The sequence below is a fragment of the Thermobia domestica genome, chromosome 1 (genome assembly GCF_964235325.1).
Source record: "Thermobia domestica chromosome 1, izTheDome1.hap1.1, whole genome shotgun sequence".
NCBI classification, from domain to species: Eukaryota; Metazoa; Arthropoda; class Insecta; order Zygentoma; family Lepismatidae; genus Thermobia; species Thermobia domestica.
In genome coordinates this window covers 148,882,336-148,902,831 of record NC_137454.1, presented here as the reverse complement: position 1 = coordinate 148,902,831, position 20,496 = coordinate 148,882,336, and the positions used below count along the sequence as shown (strand labels likewise).

The 20,496-nt window shown below is 35.9% G+C and overlaps 1 protein-coding gene across 1 annotated transcript in view; it reads left to right on the top strand.

Moving 5' to 3' along the window:
* LOC145689995 (uncharacterized) overlaps positions 1-20,496 on the top strand; it is a 690,354-nt gene that overhangs the window by 253,472 nt on the left and 416,386 nt on the right. The window contains exons 7-9 of the mRNA XM_081764461.1: positions 22-212; positions 1,525-1,751; positions 15,587-15,762. Of these exons, the coding sequence (XP_081620587.1) occupies positions 22-212; positions 1,525-1,751; positions 15,587-15,762 (594 nt within the window). The remainder of the gene's footprint in view (positions 1-21; positions 213-1,524; positions 1,752-15,586; positions 15,763-20,496) is intronic.

The window sequence follows — 20,496 nt, the reverse complement described above, 5'->3', positions numbered from 1 at the left end:
TTAATAACTATATAATTGCAGAGAAGAATCCAACGTTGGAAGCTGAAAGGAGTTTTCAGGTACTTCAAAACATGGCTGCCAATCCCGAATGTCTGGGCTACCTGCTCCGCGGTTTATTGGCTCATATCCCGTGCCTCCTCCGCCTATTACAGCACCTCAATGAACAAACGTTGCACAGAAGTATGGCTGCCCTTCTACACAGTGTGCTCAAAGTGAGTATTTATTGTGATATATTTGTATATATACACATATTTATATACTATGTAGCTACATATTGTGCAGCATTTTGATGTCTACACAAAGGGTTGAATAATACTTTGGCCCAGTCTACTGGTTGTAGCTCATGTCTTTAGAGCATGAGATTCTAGGTGGTATTCCCGCTTGGAGAGCATCGAACCCCTAACACCTAACATAGGTAACAAGTTGAAGTGTCACAGTGTATACCACGTGAAGGAATTTGGTTTGTTTTTTGATGAACTATACTCTTTAAGAAATTAAAGTTTATTGAGCCTAGGCTTAAATATAACATTGTAGGGGAGAGAGGGGTAGCCCCGGTCAGTTTGATATAGCATGAAAAACTTGTCGTAAATAGAAGCAGATCATGGCGCCTTACTGGCAGCTGTCGGATAGGGTAATTTTGAGAGCGACGCCATTATAGGATTGATAGGTATTAAATGAAGGCGTGTTGTTTTTTTCGCTGCGTTTGATGTAATATTAGGCAAAATATTCGACACTGTAAATACTATTCCATTTGATATTTTTATTAAGTGACTTTTCAGGTAGACACTAAGCTTATATAGTTCTAGAGCAATCTATAAATTAATGCATTCATTTGTTTGTAAGTTGGTGTTGACCGTGTTTTAGTCAAAACATGCGTTTTGGGTAGCACCGGTCAAACGGATGGGGTAATGGCAGTCAGGGACCGGGGCTCCCCCGACATTAAAATAAATGATAATAAATAAGTCCTTCCCTCATTTCTCACAAGTGTCTCTCTGGAGGTCAAATTGGTATATTAAGGTCTCTCACGATAAATGAAATGAAACTTGGTGATTTATTTTCTTGTTATATGATTAAATAATCTACGCCTTATACTTTTGACACAATATGGAAACGAAATCAGAAAGACTATTTGCGCTAGCCCTATATTATACATATGCAGGTAATGACTCTAGAATATAATTTAGAACCTCTAGTACTTCTAAGCAGGGTAAAAGTGGATCTGAAAAGGTAGGGAAACGCATAATGTCACGCCGTCCCCCGTGCCTATCTTTGCCCATTGTAATCTTCAGAAAGCGGAGGGACGCCATTATTTTCTGGAAGTGAGGTAACGACGTCCCCCCGCGTTCCCTTTCACTTCTACCCCTGCTTCTAAATTGTACTGACTCTTGTAATTTAGAATCCAGAAGTAGAATAGTCGGCTATTGGAATATTGCTCACTGTAGTAATTCAATTATTTTAAGTGTTATCATCTCTAATTACTCACATCTCAATCTAATGAATTTATTTTTCTTCTTTCTTCTACAGACTTCGCTTGAAACGTACAATCGAAAGGACGAAGCGACTCGGAAGGAACTTAGTGCTGCCCTCTGCCTTCTGCTCAAAGTGTGCCTAAATCTTATCCATGGGGTACACGACCTCCAATACACTGCAATGGTTACTATCAATAAAGTAATTGACGCATGTGTAGTCCACGGCCTCACGCATGTAAAAGTCAAAGCATCTGAAGCGCTCAAACACCCATGCAGTGACCAGTAAGTATAATACTCTTAATAAAGGCAACAGTTAAAACATTTAATTTAAATGTGCGCTGAGAAGATAATTCTAGTTTTACCAGTAACATAACTTACTTACAGGGAACATACAGAAAAAGCTCATATCGAACTATGCCACTTTTCTCAAAGTAAGAGTTATACTACTGAGCTCCCAAATTCGTTGTTGGTATAGTCCAACCGCAATGACTATCGCTGAAAGAGTTAGGAAACTATAGATGAAATACTATATCAATTACCACTCTCCCCTTTTCCAGCTTAGAAGTAAATTTTATTAATTTCTGGTCTGTTGTTGTTTCTTTCTATGTTAATTATGAAAGTAAGTGGTAGGTTCTTCCAGAAGCCACCAATAGTAGAAAAAGATATCGTCATAGCAGTAACTAGAAGGGGCTAAAGAGTGCCACGTATTCCGAAATTTTTATTGGATCATAGTAACGTGTAAATTTTTAAAGCAGTTAACGAAAAGTAAGTTTGTGTTGCGTTTGATTTTGTATGTTAAATATTATTGAATACCTCCACGTGTTACTTTGTTCCCGTAGGTGATATTTCGCTATCTTCCTTCGTAACTTCTCATATAGAATCTGTCTGAACTCAAAGTCTCGCACCAAATTTGAAGGACTCGTATAGGCATCTTAAAGAAGCACCGAATCCCTTTTCTTCCATTCTAAATCAAGCATCTAAGGGTCGTACTAAGTTAACCCGCCACTTTCATTATGAAAATCGTGAAAAATTAAAGTTATTGTACAAGACTGAAATTTTGCCTTATACAGTATTAGCTTATGATTGAAAGAAACAAGTGCACTATATGATTCCATGAAATATCTCGTACGTCGCTGGGTATACGCACGTCTTTGTGTGCTTGTTTTGAAAATTGTAACGGAGGTCACACTTTCATGATCGAATTAATTTCCAATCAAAAAATGGATAATAATTATGATCCATTTTTGTCAATATTTTTGTGATACCTTTTGAGCATTTAATTCAAATTTATATAAAAATTTGATGTAAATTTTCAATAAAATGTAAAAATCCATTGTTTTTTTTAGAAAAAAGAGAAATTTAATAGTGAATTAGATTACTTACTGCAGTTAATATCGTTGCCAGTGGACCGATTGCATTTTTTTACTGTAAAGGTTTGCAAACCAATTAACTAAAACAGTAGAACATTATTAGAAATGTAAAAGCCCAATTTATATTAATTATATTTCTTGTGTGACCTCCCGTTACAACGTGACCGATGTTACAACGCTTGTGACATCCTGTTACTTACCTGTGACCGCTGTTACTTCGACAGTGACATTGATACATATCCATGATTATCGTAACTTTATCAGGTGAGTAGGTCTGTTCACAAGAAGTATTTTACTACCTAATAAAACGTTGAACTGTATATGTTAAATATTTTCTGCATATATTTTTCTCATTAGTTACAATAGTGAAGTACTACAAATTAGTTTGTCTTCAAAATATTGCTCTCCAAAGTTAGTGATGCATTAAGAGATTAAAATGAAAGGCTACTTGTTTCTTAAATAAAATAAAATAAGTTTAAACAGAATACAAAAACCTTTGTTCTGAACACTTTCGCAGCTAACATGGCAACTTCATCTTTTTACCGTCCTTTAGTCTAACTTAGAAGAATTACAAAGCAGAACACATTTAGGAAATGCATAATGAAATATTCGCTTCTTTGGTGTCATGACTTTCACTGGGGGATCTATTATAGCCTTCACATCACTTAAGCGATAAGGTAGTGTATCCTTTTTCTTAGGCCAACTGAACTGTCCGGGTCCTGAATAGTGCATTACATTTACATGTATCACATTACAGCTGTCCAATTTAGTAATAGTCCCAGGGTACAATATTCCATCGAGCTTCACAATTACCCATTGTCTAATGACTAGCTCTTCTTCGGTTGTACTCTCTTTTCTTTTCAAGTTCATCTTCTGTCATTTTTGCACGTCTTCTACGTCGTCCCTCTCGATCCTTCCTTGTTTTTTCTTCAAGTGCCGAACCACTAAGATTCCTTCTTTGCCTGACTTTCTTCTGTGAAAGAAGATTTTCATTTCGATCGTGTAAATACCTCCGTAGGGTGGATTCTGATTTTGAAGATGTTGGAGTCTGAACATCCATCGCTATATAGGAAGTAAAAAGAAACAAATACCTGTAAAGCAGTGGTTTCAAATTTTAACTTATAAAACGTATTCGTTTAAAAATACTGATCATCGTCTGAAAAGATCTACAAAACCTCGTAGCGTAATCAGTGTTTTGCAGAATAATTCCAGCAAACTAGAAGCAGGCCCTTTTTCCTACCATACACTGTAGGACTTATTTCAGGAGGGGTCCAAACTCAATATGAAGGTATTTTATATTAAAATTCCTAAAATTGTCCCTAAAATTAGGCTAAATTTACACAAAAGTCGAAATTTCGGAGGGGGTCCGAACCCCCAGAAACCACCCCTTGCGTACGTCCCTGGTACCGGATTGTATGCTTTAGTAGACGAGGTGGAAACTATCAAAAGTTGAAGTAAAAGAAATACAGAATACCAATAATCAGTTTCTCTAATGCATAAAAAAGCTGAATTTAGCAAATCTTTATTACAAATACGCACTGAATTTGCTTAATATATAACAGCTTAAAGTTTAATATATTTTCTCCACATATTTAACCATCGCTCTTGTACTAAATAACACTTACTGAAGATTTGACAAGTCCGAACCCTAACTCTGATGGCCAATAATAACTCACAAACCAAAGATCTGCTCATGGAAATTATTTTACATGCGTGTACATTTAGTCAAGGTCTTGCATATGATATGTATATTCTCCTTCTGGTTAATTTGTTTTCTTTTCTTACTTTTTCTTTTACTTCTGTAAAATCAAACGAAAAACAAAACAAATTAAAAATCTATGACGCTGTCACTATTCTCCAGCGTAAAACGTAGGATGAAACGAAGATTGCAAAGGAAAAGTCCTTGTCTGAGGATAACAAATTCTTGCAAATATACTAAACATTGTCCACGCTTCTCTTTCCGTTTTTGGTCCTATAACCTTGTGAACTTGTTCAGACTCAGTGTCGTCAGTATTTCTACGTTTGTAAAATTTGGACGAGTTATTAGATGAATTATCTTCCCTCCACCATGTTCCTTTCCATATTCCCAACTGCAACATCAGTAAAAACATGCAGTTCAGAGATGTGAAGTATTTATTGCTCTTTGTAAATCAAGTAACAACAAGCATAGATCCTGTAGGCAATCTTGGTAAAAGTAGACGAATTTAACATTATAGCACGATGATGACACATCACCAGATAGAATAGGCACAGTAACTGGATTCCGTGATGTATATTTTTGCAATCGTAGATGCATCCGTCCTGAACTTTAGTAATACTTACGTGCTCTGATTTGTTAGCAACATTCACAGACGATTTGAAATTCTACTTTTAAAAACCTTAAACAATATATTACCTTAAGTCTACCATTTATACTGACTGCACAGTGTATCAACAAGAGAGGAGAGAACATCGCTGTGGTACCTCTTCGAGAAGAAGCGTTTTCGCCCTTTGCTCAAAATCATTATGGTTAAGAAGAATAAGAAATCACCTACGCAACAAAAATATGAAAATAATACCAGCCAAGAATCATCCTCATTAGCTGATGACTTGCATCCAACTCAGCATCCTACGATATATGCTCCACATACAAAGCATGTATCTTGATATCTACAACAAATTTTATCCATTAGCCTATCTAATTAACTGTAAGAAGACTCCCAATTATTATTGGAACATACGACAATGGTGAATATTCTCTCGCTTTTGTTTCTCCAACTCTAGAATTACGACGAAGATTTCTTTCCAACTGTTGTCCTAACGAATTTGGACCTAAAGCCTTCTTTGAAGACCTTGAGGAACTCTCATCACACGAATAATCGTCGCACAAAGAAACTAAAGAAGAATCCATATCTCCTACTCCATAGAAGAATATTGGTCATCAGAAGAATCCTAAAGTTTCCAAGACGACAGCTACATTTCAATCTATTTATGCGTGTGATATTACAAATGTCACCACGCACACTGTTTCAAGCATTGGGAGAAAATTCAAACGAAGCATATTCCCTTCGACAAGTTTCGAAGAATCTTTAACCGTGACGTTTCTACACACCTAATATGTCTGTTTTCTCCAGACCTAAAACTCGTAGACAATCACAGATATTTTGCATGGTAAAAAATACATCGAGTTGAAGCATCACACAGCGATCTACGTCCTACCTCATGTTGGAATTGCTGCCAGTACGGACATCTCACGAAGGAATTCCGTAAGCCTTCAGTTTGCTACCGTTACGATAATATGCATCACAAAAACCTTCATTCTGAGTTACCTCCTAACAAGAACTTTTACGTTAGAAGAAAACTGGTCACCCCACTAGAACTAGCTAGTTTCCTTTACGTTCCTGTCAAACACACGTCCACAAACCATCAAGAAGAATTTCGGAGGATTCCGCTTACTTCCCCAAGAATTGCAGCAGCTCTATTCAGGATCCGCTTGGCAAACCGAGTTCGACTCCAATCGCTTAAAGAACACTAAGAAACGATGCTACCAGCAATTTTCAATCAGCAGCACATCCTACTATTTACCTCTTTAAAGCCTTAGAAGATCGTGACTTGGTTCACCTACATCCAGTGATGATTTCAGAGGTGGCTCGGGGGACATTTTTCCACGGAGCTGCGAAATTCAGTACTATTTTCACTCTCTATGTATTGAAACCACCCCTTCCCGAATCTGAAATCATTACCGTCCACATTCTAACCAGGAATCTACCCTAAAGCATCTCATCAAGCAGAAAATTTCTCGAATCAAGAATCCTACAACTCCAACAGAATATTCTTATTTCAAGCCACGGAGACATTTTTGCCTCCTTCCACAACAACATAGGAAGCTTGTACCCAGCCTAAGTAACACTATACAGTTTTTTCACGGTGTTCCAAAATTTTCAGCTTGACGCCGCTCTCCATGAAGAATTGACATTTTCTCAACATCAACATCAGAAAGACTGTGACCGTCAGCCCGGCCACGAAACTACGTTTTTGGACGAACAGTGTATTCCTTCTTTAACTTTTATTCATGCAACGAAATTATTGTTTTACTCATAGAAAAGAAAAGCTATTTTTCTTTTGGTGAGAACTTCAACTCTTTCCTTGTCTGCAGGTGTTCTTTAGTCGCTCTTATCGTTTCTCACGATGGAACAAAAGACTTGTTGTTTTCAATACAACGCTTATCGTCTGGACAAAGTACTATGTAGTAGCAAGCTCCCTAAAAATAGTTACCAACTTATAGTTTTCGTTACCATGACTGTTCCACATATATTTTCTTCATAACAACATTTATTAAGATTGGAAATATTTTTGGACGCGAAGTTGATATTGTGTGTGAACGAATTTTCGTCGTCTGTCGTGTTCCCACATACTCATATTACGTCATCCTTCCTACCGTGAGAACAGTGTTCATAGCTTGCAGGAGTCGTAGGTGAAATGACTCATTCACACAATTACCAACGTTCGCTCCTTTCCACTGAACTGTTTTACGTATAACAGTAGTGTATAAAAATCTAATAGCCATGGGAAGAATCTACTAGTTCAGACTGCAACACTTTTTTTATCTATCACTTCCAAACTTCGCTCCCACGGGACCAAAACAAATGTTGCCAGTGTTCTCCATTATAACGTCGTCATATTGGTATGGTGTATGAATGCAGAAAACTTTAATATTTCTTTATCATTTTGTATAATGCATTACCAACTCTAAGAATAGCGAACGGGTTGTTCCCAAGCGTGAGTAGAAGTGAGGAGTGAGCCCAAGACATCGTAGGAAGAAACAACGAATAATCAGGAAAAACATTTTGTCACTATATCAATATAAACGAGTGCCACGAAAACTTAAAGATGTAAGAAGAATTTTACTTTCGTGTGAAGTTAACAAGTAAACGAATATCTTCTGGACATGTAGCATTTTTGGAGTCAAGAAACTTCATCAATCAGTGCTTCACGTATCTCCCCATTCCCCTTGTCATAATTACGCAGTGAAAGTCTCATCTCAGTGCGAATAGTAAATTTATAGTGCAAGTGATATCAATACAAGGGCTATGTTTCTAGTGTTCTTATATAGTGTGCGCATACCTATCATGCAGCATTAAGTGTTTTATTTTTCATTATTTCGTTTATTTGATTGCATCAGTGCAACTTCTTCTGTTTGAGCATTTAGCTCTATAAAGTGAAAATTTTGTGTGTTGTTAATATATATTTCTTATTCCACTCCGTATCCACGTATATACATGTTTAATAAATAAGAATTCAGCTAAGGAAATATTATCATCTTCATTCATGTGTGTATGAATCCCTGCGAGCGGTCGGCTTGCCAGTTACGTATATGTATACGTATGCATACGTAAAAGTAAGTATAATACAACCTGAGTCTCAAAAGCACCAACGTTGCTCATGCCAAATCACTTGTTGTATTTCAACATTGTCAATCTGCGCCTGAACAAGGTATGAGCCTGGACCAGAATTGTTATAACCAGAATAATTATCAGCTGTTTTCTTAGGGAGTTCTTCGGAAGCCAGCACCCAAGGGAAACGGTAGGTAGCAAGACAAAACAGCACCATAGCAAATAGGCCCTTACAAGAGCCAGCAACAGTCGCCCCACATAGGCTAATCGGCTCGCCAATCAGAACACAGCACTCAGGTTCAAACTGAAAGAGGCTACGAAAGGTTGCCAGTACGAACTTCAGTAGTTCCTTTCCATTCTTTAGAGTGGAATAAATAGACTTATGACATGGTCTGACTTGACTTTGTATCAGCAATAATTCTCATTTTTATTGCATTGAGTTAACCACAGAGCATGAGTTAAAGTGTGCAATTTATACGATTTTAACATACCCGAGCGAATTCTGTCAATAATGTTTTCCATTGTGGAGGAAAGATAGTGATTGGACATACAGTTTCATTAACCAAACGTTCGTATTTCTTAATCTAGACATGTCTTCGACAAAAGGTTCTACAGTATAAATTACATAAAATCTAATTACGTAATACAAATCTAAGCATCTTAGTGGGACCAAAGTAATTGATGCTTGTTACCTTAGTGGCTCAAAATTTTTAGCTTATACTTTGTTTATCACACTTAGATTCAGAATTAAAACAATTTGAAACTTACGTTTGTAGGAATTATGTAATATACTTCGATAGCTCTTCGTATGTTTATTTGTACAATACAGTATCTTAGTAGAGAATGCCAGAAATGCTTAGATGAAAGCAACCAATGTTAGTATCTGTTAGAAGGAATTCGAAGGGGCAATAAAATAATTCACTTACTCAAGAGTTACAACTCCCTTGTGACTGTATGGATAGCCTAAGTTCGGAAAACCCGGGTTCGATTCTCAGTATTAGCTCATGTGGTAGATATTTCACGTAAAACTGTATGCCATATAGCCTCTGTTCCGAATAAACGCTAAATTCCAAATCAACCAACCAACCCATTCAAGAGCTATAACTTTATTTAAGTACCAAGCTTTTCCTGACTTCCTCTATTAAGGTGTAATATATATAAAAAAAGAAAAACATATTTTGTGAATATCTCAACACAAATCACTTACCAAATGTTTTATATGAATTATCGTATTGTACCGACCAAAAGCATGGGTGTAACTATGAGGCATTGAAGAGCTACTAGAAGCATTTCATTTTGAAGTATTACTACGGAGAAGAATGGAAAAATAAAAATCAAGGAAAATGAGAAAGTAATGGAAAAAGTCGTATTTCAGTAGATAGAAGTTATTCAAGAGACTGATTTCTGTAAGACAAGAAAACAAAGAGCTAAGCTACACAGTGAATGAGAATGCTGATGCTGAGAATATGCTATGTTGGTAGAATAGTTGGAAATTGGTAGTATATGCTATGAAGTTGAATATGGTGTCGAACCTTCAGATGATGTTGCAACATAAGAAAACATCAATAAAATATATATGATATAGTGAAGCAACATTGAGTAGTAACATAAACGATATAATGGAGAGAAGGAACTTCTCGCACAATATTAGAGTCTATATACAATTGTATCACTGCAATTATTAACTACAAGATGGTAACTCAAATGCAAACAAATATGCAAGACAGAGTTTCGATCTGAGCAAAGCAAATAAAAGATTTACGTATCGACAAACAGAAATTTCTGAACACATATGTAACACATGAACCTTAGATCTACTACTATTATTACTCTGAGAGCAAACTTTTAAGTATTTTTTTAAATGCAAGATATGTATTTTGATAGGTTTGTGCAAGGTGAAACAACAAGAATATATCATTAGGATTTAATTATAAAATTCCATGCTGCAATTAAGGTGGAACGCACTGGGATGAAGTGGGGTAATCCTCTTCATCATGATAATATTCTCGGCAACTAGTCTAGTGTTACAATGGCTGTAAATAATAACACCAGTTTTGAATTGCTTGAACATCCTCCTCATTCACCTACTACTGCTTCAATTATTACATATTCTCCTCAAAACTCAAAGAACACCAACGTGAATATCAATTTTCATTGTATGTTAATAAAGTGCTATGAAATGCTTCGGTGATTTGCAGAGGCGCGACAACTATTTTTCCAGGCAGCAGTAGAAAGTTCTGAAGATAAATGGGATAAATGTATCAATATTCAAGAAGATCACGTGGTAAAAATAGGTATAGTTAGATATTGTTGTTTTTGGTACGGAAATAGCCTAAGGTTGAGTATAGGGATCAACGATCAACACATGTCTATATGTATTTAAGTGTTCATCTACGTGCTGGTATAAAGAACTGTCTTTCCGTTATAACTGAACTGGCTTTTTGGATCAAAAGATCCAATATATTTCAATCAAAATCTTTAATGTACGCCTTATATCTCGAGAACTACATATAATGTAGCCAAACCCAAACTATCACGTAATTCAGTATGATGTGCTTATTTCGTTAAAAAAAAAAAAAAAACGAAAATTCGATTTAGGGGCCGTTCTAAAATTTTGTGGTTCCTGATCCAAAAACTAGTTATTGGCCAAAATCGCAATCTTTTGATCCATTTTTTGGATTGTTCCTAAAATTCTTGTTCAGAGGAAGACCACTTCCTTAAATATATTGAATATGTCTGTGTATACATTTTATCTTCCAAGTATGAATGACAAACAATCTCTAATTCTATTTCTTACACAAACTAGCTTTGATGTCAACGAGAACAGCGGTTTAGGCATCAAAACTAGGGTAAATATAGGACGGCAAAAATAAATTAGTTCAAGGAAAATGTACTCAAGACGATATAGTTAAAGAAAAAACAAAAGATTTCTCTTGACAGTATACAGAGAATGAAGAAACATAAGAACTTTCCTTTGTGTATCCAACAACCTCATGAATAAGACAAGAATAATAGATCTTAGTAATATTAGTGGTTCTTTGTTATTGTTATTATTATTATTTTCTCCCAACAAAATTCCTGAAGAAAAAAAAATAAGAAAATATTTGAAATGGGAAATTAATTAAGAAAGAGTACCCCTACTCCTTGTAGTTTTCTTCGGTGCAAGGACAGCTAGAGGCTTCCATCACACAGTGCCCTCCCCTCATCCGCCCCCGCCATACTTGAAAGTAATGAAATGCAATTAAGAGTCGATCCAGGGCATAATTAATTATTCGCTCTAGAACAGACAGCAGTAGGTGGGGGGAAAGACAAATTGGAGAGAAAGTAGGGGAAGAGAGAGTCTGCTACTGTGAGCCAAGTTCCAAATTATATATATGGAAGTAGATGTTGTAAGGTGGGTTGCAGCAAAACAAACTTGAAAGGGTAAGAAGATACGATGTAGGTCCCCAGAGAGTGATGGCGTAAAGCCTGCTCAAGTCTGTAAAGAAGGATGCAGTGCAATTAAGGAAAAAAAATAGACACAGAAATAGCACCACACTTGTTGTTTCCCCTTTAATACACACTGTGTGTGACTCTCTTCATTATTATGTGGCTGGTGTTTTTCTTCTTCTTTTTCTTCCTACTTTTTCTCTGTGAAAATATTCAAAATGTTATTAATTGTATTAATGAATATCTCGCTCGTTGATAGAGAGTATCAAATATTGGATTGTAATTATCTTCGTCATTATAAATTAACTCGCAACATTTCTGTACTGAAAGACTGGGGTCATGTGCTAATTTGCAGGAAGATTTTCTGTGCTAATGAATTGAAAATTTATCCTAGATCATTAGACAGCACTAGCAAATTCTTCTTCAGTGTTGAAAAATAGAGTATTTTATGTTCTTTTCGGGGGGGGGATTAAGGGAAAGCGTGTGTCTATGTGATGAAAGAAAGTTTTTGAGTGTGTTGTTTGTTTGAGGTAATCTTCTTGGAAGCCATTCAACGATAATACTTCATCCTTCACTGCAATCGTGATTTCTTTCGGATGGTTGTGGGTTTCAAGGTCAAGATTACAAATGCAACAATAATTAGTTTGGAAGAAGTTCGAGTTTTCCTGGAAATCCTTGTCTGAAATGTGCTTGCTTCTAGTCGTGAAAATACTAGCTTTCCATAAATTCTGGGTGTTTGTATCGCTGTCCCATTGAGATAAACAGTGTTAGAGGGCTGCATTAGTAACCGAGGTGATCCATTGATGTGACACTACAGTTTGACTACTTTCCTAGGAAAGAGGATGTACCGAGGAGTGAAATATCAGTTCGGGGTTCGAAAAGCATTACTTCGTAAATATAGATAACGTCGAGGTCTTTTGCAATACGTGTGTATCCTTTTTGTAGCTTAGATAATTCTTGTAGCATGATTATGTAACCTTTGGAATGATAATTGATAAGTTGATACCATATGTTGCCGTCTAGCATGAACATAGAAAATTATTTTCTTTACGTGTTATAACTGTTAAATCCGTGTGTGAATTTATACTTGTGATCGAAAAAGACAGTATGTAACCTGTACTAGGAAGATGTCTGTCTTGACAATGCCCTTAATTAGTTCTTTGAAATTAAATTTTCAACCTATACGTACCTTTAGATAGATAGTACACTTCTGGTTTGAGTGGAAGCTAGATACCACGTAACATAATTCAGATCTATTTTAATTAGGTTTGGGTTTTCTTGTAACTTTTAGAAGAATTGCATTTTATTTCTCATTTGGACAGCCTAGCTGTCGAAATCTGAGCAACTCTATAATTAATATCTATGCCGTGTTGTCAGCAAATGCGGTATTGAGTGTTTCGGATGTAATTAGAGCAACGGCTGCATAGATGGTGTTTAATGGCTGCGAAGTTCATAATCCCCGAGAAACTTCACTTGCGATTCATCGAATTGTGGGAATGATTGTTGTAAATTTTACTTGAAAGAATAGTTCTTGCAGAAAATGGCACGTACATGAATATGGCACGTACAGAATATAGGTTTTGTATGTAATTCCTGGAAGTACATTATTCATGAGGCACTAGAGGATGTAGTGTTGCAGGTATTTGTTGTGATCTTAAATACTTTCCAGGGAAATGAATTGTAGCTGAATATATCATATATCGTTTGGACAGATAGACTGACAACTTCTGACAGTTCCAACTACAACTGTCTTTGAAAGCTGCTGATGTGACCAAATTCAAGGATACTGTCATTTTCTATTGAACTATTTTAGGAAATTTGGAAACTTCTTGTGGTGCATTCAAGTTGCGAAGGAACAAATAAGTTTTAGGAAGATCTGTCGTATATTCGATGAATTACGTAATACTGATCTCATCAAGAGGCTAAATTGATCTTTGACCATGTCGCGAAGTTTTCTATGATTTATTTTCTGTAATAAAAAGAGTACTTGCTGAGCCTTGCATTAATTGTTCCTCACCAGGTTTCAAGTTGACAAATACCGAGAATTCTAGTTTGATGAATGCAGAGAATTTGGAATCCAAGATAGGTTTTTAAAATGAATTTCGAAGTATTTTTCTTGCTTCTCGACGTGATTTTTTAAAATACGGTAGAATGTTGTAAGCTGGGCCAGTCTGTTGCCAATCTTTTCGTGTCCACCGTTTTAGTGGTATGAAAAATCTAGTGCGGTGGTGCTCTCCAGTGAGAATGTAATATTGTTGTGGCGTAGTTGATAAAGCAGTATTGATTTGAAATTGAGGTTGGTAATTGCATTGACGATGTTTTCTGCAGTGCATAGTAGAGCTTAAGCATTCAAAATGGAATTAACCTGTAGATGATCTAGTTTTTGTGGGTGTTATTGATAGAAAGGTTGCTGATTAAGTTTTACAAATATTTGTACAGGATTATAATCTGAGTCAAGTGTGTTTATTGATTTCTAGGAGCAGGATGATAAGCAGCGATATTCATATAGAGAATCGTCTCCAGAACATCTGATCAACCGCGAGAACGTGAAAAGTGGTTCAGTTCCAACGGTGTACTTAATAAAACAGTTTCTAAAATCATGACTAAGTTATTGTTTATTTCGGAAATTCCGTAGACAATGCCTAGCACTAAGGTCTCTGACAAGGAAGACTCATGGTCCAAGGTCTTACAACGCAAGATCATCCGGAAGTATGTGAAAATGGTGGCTTGTATGTAGAATCACAGTGTTAGGCAATGAACATTTTCTTCCTGGCCAAAAGGTTTAATATAATGCTTCCATCGTGTAGAACTAATGTTCAATAAAGAACATACGAAAAATCTCAGAGAAATGTTTCTTAGTTACGGAAATATACAGTTTCAAATAATGGGAAAATGCGCTGCTTACGTCATGGAAGCAGGAAGAAGCTATTTGGCGTGACATGACATATCGGTTCCCCTCTCTGAGCAATGTTATGCTTTCATATTGCAGTTTCTTACTGTAAACTACAAACAAATTTTGTGAAATAGAGAAAAGAAAATGACAAAATAAGTAAAATATTTACTATATGTAAAAATAACTTCTTAATAAGGATATTCGCCTAGTTTAACACACACTAAAAGTCATTTGTAATGTTTTATCATTTCAAATATTTTAGATATAACATGTTATATCAGCAAGATTATTTTATTATTGTATTAAAGCAGATATATTAGCAGTCTAACTACTACAACAATTCAAAATAAAAGCAAATTATTAGGAGACTGAGAATAATCAGACCACAATTCAGTAGCTACAAATGTAGTTTTTAGTTTCAAGTGCTTTGAAAGTTTATGTTCTATTGGTGCCTACACATTTTTCCCCACTATTAATTGTATAATTTGAAAATTTGTAGACATATATAGTATATTGTAAATTTAGTGAATCTCCATGCTATTATACTATGGCTACAAATATGTACTGTATCTGAACTGCTTGCACCAAACTATTGAATAGTGATGGCCTCTGTCTTACGTGATTCGACGCTTTAATGCTTGAAAATGAAATCTTTTAGTTTTACATCCCATGCTTATGTTTCGTAGGCGCTAAAGTAAAAAGACGGTTAATGAAAGTGAATGATGATTGAATTAGACTGAGAAGAAACGGGAGATCTTCAGCACGTGACCCGAGATTGACGCAAGGTTTCCTCGCACAAGAGGTGAAAACTCTATCTCTGAATCACTGAGCCCCTCTTTAATGCATGGATGGCATACGGAAGGATATTTGTTAGCGTTTATGGTAGGCATTTTTGCACATAGAAACCTATAAATAAACGCTGAAATAGTTGCAAATAGTATTTTATATGTAAGAATATAAAATCAAATAGGCCTATTTACTTTCTGTTATATTAATATGTACCTATTGGCTGTATTTTTATTATAACTTATTGTTTTATTTCTTCTTCTTCAGAAATCAATCATATTTCACGGAACAACAAACGAGAGCTGAAAGTACCCGACCAACCCGAAGCCAGCGACTCGGTGGGATGCGATTGGGGTCTGTCTGGAGACAAGCGGCTGGAGAACAAGTTGAACAAGTGAAAAAGACGCTCGTGGAAGACCTCGACCGAGAAGAAAGTATTATTGGTAAGTAAATTTCCATTCAGCATATAGCCTACTTTAGTATAAGTTTGATTACGAGTTTTTTTTTTCTGTTCTTATTGTTGCTGTTGTACTTAATTGTTATGATATACCCGTTTAATCGAATTGGTTTGCTGAAGTCCTTTTGGTGCATGTATCCCCAGTCTGGGATTGATAAGAGGTGAACGTACTGAATTTTGGATATTAACTAAGCATCGTGAAAAAATCGAAGACATCCTCTTTAACTTATGTTAGGTTTAGAAAAGTCCAGTCTGTGAAAACAGAAATGACAGTAACAAACGTGATGACCTTGCATCACTCACTAGGGATGATTCCATATCGGGACCAAGTACCTGAGTAAAGCCTATATATCGTCTGAAAGCCCTTGCCTTGAGAAGTACGAAACCGTTTTCAAATCACGGCAAACCCGCAAACTGACCCTATAAGGGCCATTTTTGTTGGTAATCGTGACCCTATGTATGGCATATACAACAAAAGTAGAAATGAATGTTACGATGCATCACGCATAAACGCCTGAGCCCATCACGTTCCTTTTTGGCTCATTCCTAGAACGTGAATCGAGCAAGGGTTTGATAATATCACTTTGCACCTAGATGTACCCATTTGGTCAGTGTTGCCAACGAATTGTAAATACAATGCGGCAGATGGTTTCTGTACCACTGGATGTATATCCATGAAACGTGGCATAAACATCATTCGTCACTAGAGAAATTATACTGTGGGCGTATTCCTCTCCCAAGGATCCCAGTTTGACAGTGTTGCCAACCAATTTTTAAAATGAGAAGTTTTAAAACAGGTTCCGTACGACGGGACGTTTATACACCAAACTTGGCAGAAACATCACATGATACTATAGCGAAAAGATGTTGAGTGTGACCGTCTTCCAACCAGTCTAGGTTGTCAGTGTTGCCAACCTATTTTAAACATCAGAATGCTCTGAATTGACAAGGCAGAATTATATCAATGGATTTTGCCCAATTATTTCAACCAAAACTCAGTTTCTGGTCGACTTCCTTTAGTCATATCGATCCTAAATTGATCACCAATTTTAAAAAAACATATCCAAGAGGAGAGCTATTGAAGAAATATACTATGTTAGAACATACAAAAAGATACTATCAACTTCACATTTTTACTTTCGAACAACGAAAGGAGAGAAGAAAGTATGGTGAGCGCGAAATAATCGGATTCGAAATTTTCAATGGATTTACATGTTTCATAGCCCATACATACCCAAAAATCGATTTTTCGACTCTGTCCGCCTGTTTGTCTGTTCGTTCTGATGTACATTCGTTTAGAGGCCATCGTTCAACGTATCGAGACCAAATTTTAAACTTAAGGTTTTTATGCGATTTTCCACAGGGATTTTTCGAATTTTCTTAATAATTCTAAAATAAAGGTAGTTTACTGAAGGGTGAAAATAAAAATTTGCAATCTTTTCAAAAACAGCCCTAACAGATTTTTTATATTTCATAAATAAATATTCCATAAATAAATATTTCATTAATAACTTGACAAAATGGGATAATTCATTTGTCCTGATAAAATGTAGTTTATTTTTCGGTCAGTTCTTTTCGGACGATTTTCTCTATAAAAAAACTCAGGCAATTCATATTTCATAATTAAATATTTAAGTAATAACCTGATAATATGTCATAGTTCATTTGTTCTGAAAATATATACGCAGGATAGTTTATTTTTAAGGATCAGATTTTTTGGACGATTATCTTAATGACATTTTTGTTTATATTTCATAAATAAATATTTAATTTACAACCTGACAATATGGTATAATTCATTAGTCCTGAAAAATGTACGAGGAGTAATTTATTCTTGGCAGTGAGTTTTTTTTTTCAATTTTCTCGAAATTAATTCAGGGAAAATTTGTTCGTATTTCATAAACAAATATTTCATTAATAACTCTATAATGTGTAAATTATTCTTTACGAATAAATTCATTCTTGAGGTAAGTTTCTTTTCAGACTACTTTCTCAAAAAATAAATAAATAAATAAATAAAATATATAAATAAACAGGCCATTTTGTTCACACTTCATGAATAATATTTAATTATTATTCCTATAATGTTTCATAAGTACCTTCTATGAGAATATCCACAAACGGTAGTTAACTTTTGGAGTGAGTTTTTTTGACAGATTTCTGAAATACGACTGTTGAGCTTTTGTTATTTTACATATAAATGTTTCATTAATAACCACAATAACGTACGGTATGCCAAGTTATTAGATCGAAATCCGGACGTCGACATACATAATTATATCTACACTTAGCTCATTATAATAATAAACGTGTTAGCATGAGGGCAATTTAGAATATAATCTCATAACGAATTTAACCATTTTATTGAGGTAGAGCAATAATTTGTTAAGATGGTAATGTCTTAGTTGGATAAATGAAAACTAGAGACATCAGACTAAGTAAATTATCCAAAACTGGTGCTGTGGCCTTATGACAAAAAATAATAATGACTGTCATATTAAATTAGGAGTTAGATTTTGATGTGAATGAAATTGGTAATGAAGTCGAATAATGGAAGTGTTTTATGAATTCGTAACCAGCATGTATTCACCAAGATTTTGATCAAAGAAGACAAAATGAAAAATGAAATCTTTAAGTTTAACGCCCCACGATTATGCCGGTTAGACTAAAGGAGACAGTGATGATGAGTAATGAATGAAATGGTGGAATGAAGAAAGTGGGAGGAAACGGGAGAACCCCGAGAAAACCCACGAACACGATGTTTATCCACCACAAAGTCCACACTGCGCGAGCTGTCGAACCAGGAACCCCAAGCACCGGAGGTGAACGCTCTACCACTGAGCCACCGCGCCCCCTTGATCAAAGAAGAATTAAGAGGTGGAACCTTCTTCTGTGATGGTCACTTCAAAACTCTCTCGACCCCCCTACTCTCCCTACTCTTTTTGTCCACCTATCTTTTCTTTCTAGTTTTTGGTAGCGTCATTTCTTCCGCTTACAATTACATTTTCAAGAATTTCTTCATGACTCGAAGTAGGAAGTGTTTGTGATTGAGTTGACACCTTGCTGCATAACATAAATTATATTTCCTATTAAAAAGAATGTTTTTTATCCAGACATAGTTTTGAGTTGTTACGAGACTTCCTTAATTGTTCTAAACAAGTGAACGACCTAACAGCACCAGATTGGAAATTGAGTTTTTATTTCCGTTTAGAATAATGAAAATTTACAAAATATTAATATCAAGGTTAGTAAAATATTATTTACCCTTTACCAATTAATATCAGTCATATTACAATAATATAGCCTATACATAAGTCATTTTCTTATGGAAAAATCTACAAGGGGTAGTTTATTTTGGGGAGTAAGTTTTCTTTGAGCGAAATTTTCCGAAAACGCCTTATAAATCTGTTCGTCTTTCACAAGTAAAAGGTTTCATCAATAAGCGCAGCACAACATAATTTACAATAGTTTAAGGAATTCAAACAAGAAAATTTAGTGGTGACCCGTACGTTTTATTTATTTTAGTCTGTAGTTCGGCAATTGTTGTTTTCAAGTTCATCTGCTTTATTATTCTGCTAGTGCTGCTTCTCCAGGCTCAAAATTTCACTAAAAAGCATTGTTTATATTCTATAGGTTACTGACTTTTCTCCTAGATTCTAGATGTAGAAGTAATGTGCGGAGTGAGTCGGAAGTCAGGTCGCGGTTGTGACACAGAAAGGCCGATGGTTGGAGTTCACATTGCCTATAGAAGATGTTTAGAGTGGAGTACTTTAAAACACAAATGACAACTACAGTTGCCACGTTGGAATCCACCATCTTGAATATCGCTTTATTTCTTTTAAATAGTAAGGTCGTCATGCAATACCTGCTTTATATATCTTTTTTTTCGCGAGAGTGCAATGTCGCTTCGTTGTATCACTTACCATTTACTAATTATTACCTGTTTTTCTCCTGGTAACTCCCTACAAATCATGTTCAAAACCGTCACTCTGTTCAACAATGGTGCGTGTCACACGCTTCTTCCACTCCTCATGCACAACTAACAATCTCTGGACACACGGCACCATGGGCATCCTTAGTTAACTATACCTAATGCTGTTATTTCCGGATTTTGACGGTGTACGCCATGGCCTTATGGTGACTTCATACGTAGGAGTCAAAATGCGTGGGATCCGGAGAGGTTAGTGGCCACTTCACCGAATCTTGACACCCAATCCACTTCCCGAGACACTATTAATCCAGGTAGTTCCGTACGTTTCGTCTGTAATAGGAAGGGGTTCTATCCTGCTGAAAGAACGTTGGGCAAATTGACAGTGGATATCCGGCAAACTGACGGAGGGATCTATTCATCTAGCAGCCGCAAACATTTGTCGGCGTTCAGTATGCCGTAAATGAAAAATGAACCAACGATCATCGTGCAAAATTTACCATAACCTTTTCGTCACCAACCGTCTCTGGTATATCAATCTAATACGGGTTGCTGTCAACCCAGTATGGTAGTTTTGGGTCTTCACTTTTACTTTACGTCAAAGCACGATTCGTTGGAGAACAGCACTTCAAGTGGAAATCCGGGTTGGTTGTCACTTCTTCTTTCAACCATTCGTCACCGATATTCTGGATCATCCTCTGTCATATGCTGGTACATCTTGAGTTTGTATAGACATGACTTGTTATCGAAAGTATCTTCTTTATGAACGTTTGAATCACTCCACATTCCTGG